Here is a 7492-nt window from a genome sequence, read left to right as displayed (position 1 = left end):
TTTTTTTTTTTTTTTTAAAAAAAAACACATCCAAAAAAAAAAAAAAAAACACCAAAAATATATATATATATAAATGAAATAAAATTATTACTTTGGAATATATTTTGAAAAAAAAAAAAAAACCTTAAGTTTTTTAATTTAAAGATTATTTCTTTTTTATTTTTTATAAAATATTTTTTTTTTTCTTTTTTTTTTTTTTTTTTTTTATTTTTTTTTTTTTTTAATTTTTTTTTTTTAATTTATTTTTTTTTAATTTTTTTTTTTGAACTCACCACTTTCATTTTTTTTTAATTTTTTATTTTTTTTTTTTTTTTTATTTTCATCAATTTAATTTTTGTTTTTTTTATTTTGTATATATTACAATTTCATTCTCTTTTTTTCTTAATTTTTTTTATTTTCATCAATTATTATCATCATCTTGTATATATATATATATATTAAAATATTTAAATATGGAAACTTTAAAATTAAGTGCATTACCAGAAAAAGATAAACAACAACCAATCAGTCATGGAAGATTTGAGGCATATGTAGATAATGGAGGGTAAGTAAATTAATAAAAAGAATCTACTTTAATCCTGATATATGGTTATTATTATTATTTTAAAATAGAGAATTAGAATTACTAATTACTTTATTTATCTTTTTTTCACCCTTTAAAATATAAAAAATTATAGTACAGTTTTGGCAGTTGCTGGTAAAGATTATTGTGTTATTGCTGGTGATACACGTATGTCTGATGGTGGTTATGGTATTCAAACTAGAAAATATACTAAAATTTTTCAATTGTATGTAACTTTTTTTTTTAACTTTTTTTATTATAATTATTATAAATTAATAAAATATTAACTAATTTTAAATAAATAAATAAATAAATAAATAAATAATAATAATTACGATAATTTAATCAACAATACATATATATCAATAAAAATATTTTAATAATTATTAATATGATTAATTGTAATTGATAAAATTAAAATTAAAATTAATTAATTTAATTTAGAACAAAGAAATGTGTTTTAGCAACATCAGGTATGCAAGCAGATACAATTGCATTACAAAAACGTTTAAAATCAATGTTGGAATCATTTGAAAAAGAGCATGGTAAACCAATGAGTACACCAGCAATCGCTCAATTCTTATCAAACACATTGTACTATAAAAGATTTTTCCCATACTATACTTTCAATTTAGTTGCTGGTGTAGACGAACAAGGTGAAGGTTGGATTTGGACTTATGATGCTGTAGGTAGTCATGAAAGAGTTAAATACTCTTCTCAAGGTTCTGGTAATCAATTAGTAATTCCATTACTCGATAACCAAGTAAGTAATTTATATATAAAATAATAGTAATAATAATAATAATATTTATATCACATTTATTAATTTATTGATTTTTAACATCTATTTCAATTAAAAAGGTTGCTAAATTTAATCAACAAATTGTAGAAGGAAATAAAGATGTATCATGTGAACAAGTTGTTTCATTTGTAAAGGATTCAATTACATCTGCTGGTGAAAGAGATATTTACACTGGTGATTTTGCAGATATTGTTGTCGTTGATAAAAATGGTGTACATTGGGAGAAATTCGAACTTAAGTTAGATTAAAATTATTTATTAAATTTCTCAAGTTTGTTTTAAAGAAAAAAAAAAAAAAATAAAAAAAATAAAAAAAAAATAAAAAATATATAAACATAAATAAATAAATTTTATAAAAAAAAATATATATATATATATATCTCATGTAAGAGAATAAAAAATATATATATACACAACAATTTATGAAAATGTGTTTCATTTAATTGTTTTTTTTTGTTTTTTTTTCCAATTTTGTATACCAAACCCCAAATTTGCTCTTTTTTTTTTTTTTAAATTTTTTTATGGTTTAAGTTGATATAAATTAAAAATAAAACATTTTATATAAATTCTGTCACAACATATTTCATTTTTATTGAAAAAAAAGATGTTTATGGCGTTGAGAATTATTTGTTTTTATTTATCAAAGTGTGTGTGTGAGTTTTGAGGAGGTGATTTATGTCTATAAAAAGAACAATTAAATAATACACATTTATAATTATAATATTTTTTTATTTTTTTTTTATTTTTTTTTTTTAAAAAATAAAAGATTAATATTAATAATTTTTTATTTTTTTTGTTCTTTTCTTTCCTTTTTTTCTTCTTTTTATTATTATTATTATTATTTTTTTTAAAAAAGATTAATATTAATATTTTTTTACTTTTTCTATTCATTTTTTTCTTTTCTCTCTTTTCTTTTTTTTTTTTTTTTTTTTTTAATTATTTTTCTAATAACAGAAATCATTTAATTTATTATATTTTTTGTTTTTTTAATCACAAAAATATATTTTTTTTTAAAAAATTAAAAATGAATACTGTTGAAGAAAATAATACCAAAATCACCGATAATAATAATAATAATAATAATAATAATAATAATAATAATAATAATAATAATAATAATAAAAATAATGATGGTGAAAATTTATCACAACAATTAATAGATTCAAATAATAAAAAACTGAGATCACCAATTCAAGTTTATTTTGATTCTGATGTTAGTTCTTGTTCATTACAATCACAATCATCACCTCAACAATTACCAACTCAACAACCAATTCAACAACAAATCAATAATATTTTTAATCATTTTTTACCACAAAATCAAGCTCCACTTTTACAAGCACAAAATCAACAACCAATTAATAATATAAATCAAGTTTCAAATTTTCAAATTCAACCAATCCCTTTAACATTTCAATTACCAAATAATATTAATACCAATACCAATAACACCAATATGATAAACAATGTTCAACAATTTCAAAACAATTTTTTAAACAATAATGATTTTTCTTTAACTGATCCAGTTCCATCTCCTTTTGTTTTATTTAACAATAATAATAATAACAATAACAATAACAATAACAATAACAATAACAATATTAATAATTTTCATCATAATAATATTAATAATAATTTTGATAATAATAATAGTAATTATAATACTATTAATACTCATCCTAATAATACTAATAATAATAGTAGTAATATAAACCAAATTCAATCAAATATATACCCACAACAAAATTTACACAACCCTTTCTTACCAATCCATAATAATAATAATATTAATAATAATAATATTAATAAAAATAATAATAATTATAATAATAATAATAATAATAAAAATAATAATAATAATAATAATAATAATAATAATAATAACAATCCACAATTATTTTCAATGGAGCCACCTAATGGCTTTAATCATTCCACAACTGATAATACATCATCAGTATCATCAGTACCATCAAATAAAAAGAAATCTTCAAAAACTAAACAAAAATCAAAACCACTTACTATCCAACAACAACAACAACACAAGTCCAACTACCATCAACAACCAAATCAAAATTCTCAACATTTACAATCAAAACCAAATTCACCAATTTTGATTTCATCTCCACTTAATTCTCAACAGAATTCATCACCACCCCAGCCATCTCCTACTCAATCATTTTTATCTCCACCTCAATATTCACAATCACCACAAAATAATAATTTTAATAATAATAATAATAATATTAGTAATAATAATAATAATAATAATAATAATAATAATAATAATAATAATAATAATAATAATAATAATAATAATAATAATAATAATAATAATAATAATAATAATAATAATAATAATAATAATAATAATAATAATAATAATATAAATAATAGTACAAATAATAATAATAACAATAGTAATACAAATAATAATACAAATACAAATACAAATAATAATAATAATAAAAATAATAATAATAATAATAATAATGAGATTGAAAATAATAATAATGAAGAATTAATACTACTTTGGTATAATTCAATTATAAAGAATATAATTGTTGATGAAAATCATTTTAAAATTGAAAATCAATTTAATAAAGAAAATGGTTATTTAGTATTTAAACAATTATTTAAGAATCATTTTGGATCAATTGGTACAATTGGTAAAGAGATGGCAGAATATATTCAATTACATTGTGAAGTTATGAATGAAATTACAGAACTTTCAAAATTTCATTTTCAATCAATTGATAATTTCTATAATAATTATATTAGAATCATTAATGGTTATTCTTTAATTCCTGCAAAAGATAGCGGTGCTACAATTAAAGCTAGACCTAAAAAAGGTGCAAAACTATCCAAAGAGTCTAAAGATATTCTAGAGAATTGGATTAAAAATCATATAGCTCATCCATATCCAACCAATGATGAAAAAGAGCAATTACAAAGACAAACTGGTTTAACTCCAAATCAAATTTCAAATTGGTTCATTAATACTCGTAGAAGAAAAGTTCCAACTCTATGTGATGAAGCTGGTATAATTACAAATAGTAATGTAATGCCACAAATGACAATAAATAATAATAATAATAATGGAGGTAATAGTAATTTTAAAAATAATAATAATAATACTATTACAACAACTTCAACATCTAATAATAACAACAATAATAACAATAATAATCACAACGAAATGGAATGCGATGATGGTGAAAATGAAGAAAGCAGTGAATATGATGATTAAAATTGATAAAATAAAGATGTGTGATATAAAATAGTTTTTTTTTTTTTTTTTTTTTTTAAAAAAAACGAAACAAGTTTTTTTTTTGTTAGTTTTAAAAAAAAAAAAACCACCAACACAGTTTTTTTTTTTTTTTTAATTTTAATTTTTTTTTTTTTTTTTTTTTTTTTAAATTTTAGCGTTTATTTTTCTTGAAATCAAAAAAAAAAAAAAAAAAAAAAATTAAAATTATTAAGATTAAAGTTTCAAAAATGTGCATGGATGCAATTTTAAAAATAAAATTTTTCCAATCAATTTTAATATCTTAGTCACACACATATTTATTTTTATTTTTATTTTTATTTTTTTTTTATTTTTTTTTTTTTTTTATTTTCGCAATGATATGATTTTTTTTTTTTTTTTTCTTTTTCTTTTTCTTTTTTCTGATCAGGGTAGGGATTTTCAATTTTTTGTCGCACAGTAGTGTAATATTAATTTTTTGTAATATTATTTTTGTATTAGTAAAAAAAAAAAGAATTGAAAAAAAAAAAAAAAAAAAAACTTTAAAGATCTAAACGATTAAGTGTGGTTTTTATATAATTCATTATTTTTATTTAATTTATTATTATCATTTTTTTTTTTTTTTGTTTAAAAAAAAAAAAATAAAAATAAAATAATAATCTAAACATTTTATTTATTCAATTTTAATTTTTTTTTTTTTTTTATTAAAAAAATAATATTTATTTATTAATTTATTTTTATTTTTATTTATAATTATTATTATTATTATTTTTATTTTATTTTAGGTATAAATAGGAATAATAATAAAAAAAAAAAAAAAAAAAAAAAGAAGGAAAACAAAAATCAAAAATGTCAGCTACATTTAATGATATTTCATTTAGACATTTATTTTTTTTAGCATCATTAGGAATATGTTTAGCAATAATAGTAGCAGTTATGATTGGATTCTTTTTATATGGATTTATTAAATATGTAAAGAGAGGATTATCAAAAAAAGATGGTGCTAGATATGGTGGATATTTAGCATGGGAAGTATTTTGGGTGGGTACTCCATTATTTGTATTAATGGCATCAGCATTCAATCAAATTCATTGGGCATTGGCATGGGTATTAATGGTAATCATTTTACAATCTGGTTTTATGAATATAATGAAACGTTCACCAGATTATAAAAATGATTTAAAATTTAAAGGTAAAATTGATAATTATTTCCGTTCATTAATTAATGGTTTATCAAAATTTGGTAAAAGAAATTCAATTTTAGTTTTCATTGCTTTTGTAATTGGTTCTTTTATTTCAAGTTTTATGATGTATGACTTATGTATTGGTATTCATCCATTTGTAAGTTTTTCTTTTAAATAATTAATAAATAAATAAATAAATAAATAATCAATAAAATATTAATTCTATTTTTTATTTTTTATTTTTTTTATTTTTTTTTTTATTTTTTTTTTAAAAGAGAGTATCAAGTAGATATTCTAGAAAATCACTTGGTGAAAGTTGTCCAAGTGGTGAAATTTGTAATTTTATATTAACAGTACCAGAGAATTTATCAAATTCAATTATTGTAGGATGGCATTCAAATGATGAACCAATTGGTTCATTCGCATATTATGATACAACAAGTCATAGTGATTATTTTAAAGATGGTTTAGTGATGAAGATCGAAAACTTTAAAAATTTATATGGTTTTAGTGTGAATGGTACATATTTTGAAATGGATAATATTAGACAAGAGGAACAAAGATATGTTAGTTGGGCAGATATAACTGGTTTAACACCATCAACTGTTTATTATATAGTGGTTGGTATTGAGAAATCTGATGGTGAATTAATATTTTATCCAGAACGTAAATTTAGAACTGCACCATCAGATGGTACACCATACAATTTCATAACAGGTGGTGATATGGGTATGACAGGTACAGGTGAATCATTATCAATTAACGCAGCAATGGTTGAACCTTTGTTTGTGATGTTGGGTGGCGATGTCGCATATGACAGTGGATTCGATAGCTGTTATCGTTGTTGGGATGAATGGTTCAATCGTTGGGATACAACTTTTATCACTCCATTAGGATTCTCATTACCAATCATTACAACCATTGGTAATCATGAAGCTGGAGGATGGAAATCTTCAAGAGGCTCAGTTCAATTCTATACAAGTTATTTACCATTCCAATTGGGTTTACAAAATATTGCACCCAATGACAGACCTTTACAACATTCTCATACGATTGGTAATGAAACCATTATCATCGTTATGGATAGTTGGGTAGTTGATCAAATTCCTGATCAAGTGTCTTGGATGGAACAAGTATTATCAGATAATAATAATAAAACATTTAAATTTGCTCTATATCATATCGCCCTCTATCCATGCACTAAAATTTCAATGGATGTTGAAATCTCTTCTTTAGCAAAAGAATTTTGGGGTCCAGTTTTTGATAAATATAATTTAACTGTTGGTTATGAAAATCATTATCATTTATATAAACGTTCAAAACAATTAGTTAATGGCTTGGAACATCCAAATGGTGTAAGTTTTTAAACTTATTTTTATTTTTATTATTATTACTATTTTTTTTAATTTTTTATTAATTTATTTTTATTATTATTATTATTTTTAGACATTATATATTGGTGATGGATCATGGGGTGTTGAAACTACAATGAAATTAAGAGATTATGATTATTTAGAAGTTTATGGTCGTATTCAACATGTTATTCATTCAATGGTAAATTCTCACAATTCAACTGTTAATATCGAAACAATAAACATTGATAATGAGATTTTCGATTCTTGGGAAAGAAAATTAAAATAAAATAATCTCATTATATAAATTATAAATATATATATATATAAAAATAAAAATAAAAATAAA

At 20.2% G+C, this 7492-nt stretch overlaps 3 protein-coding genes across 3 annotated transcripts; all 3 read left to right on the top strand.

Annotated features, from left to right (window-relative positions):
• Positions 1–452: 452 nt before the first annotated feature.
• Positions 453–1612, top strand: psmB1 (proteasome subunit beta type 1; the record flags this gene model as incomplete). The annotated part of the gene is made up of 4 exons (XM_001134620.1): positions 453–544; positions 678–788; positions 1007–1325; positions 1424–1612. 4 exons carry the CDS (start codon positions 453–455, stop codon positions 1610–1612), a joined length of 711 nt encoding a protein of 236 aa, XP_001134620.1.
• A 775-nt stretch (positions 1613–2387) lies between these two features.
• hbx4 (homeodomain containing protein) lies at positions 2388–4610 on the top strand (the record flags this gene model as incomplete). The annotated part of the gene is made up of 1 exon (XM_639798.1): positions 2388–4610. The coding sequence occupies one exon, from the start codon at positions 2388–2390 to the stop codon at positions 4608–4610; it is 2223 nt and encodes a 740-aa protein (XP_644890.1).
• An 846-nt stretch (positions 4611–5456) lies between these two features.
• Positions 5457–7432, top strand: DDB_G0272965 (hypothetical protein; the record flags this gene model as incomplete). Its single annotated transcript, XM_639797.1, has 3 exons — positions 5457–5948; positions 6067–7146; positions 7238–7432. The coding sequence occupies 3 exons, from the start codon at positions 5457–5459 to the stop codon at positions 7430–7432; spliced, it is 1767 nt and encodes a 588-aa protein (XP_644889.1).
• Between the last annotated feature and the right edge of the window lie 60 nt (positions 7433–7492).

Source organism: Dictyostelium discoideum (genome assembly GCF_000004695.1).
Source record: "Dictyostelium discoideum AX4 chromosome 2 chromosome, whole genome shotgun sequence".
Lineage (NCBI taxonomy): Eukaryota > Evosea > Eumycetozoa > Dictyosteliales > Dictyosteliaceae > Dictyostelium > Dictyostelium discoideum.
This window is presented reverse-complemented; position numbering and strand designations above follow the sequence as displayed.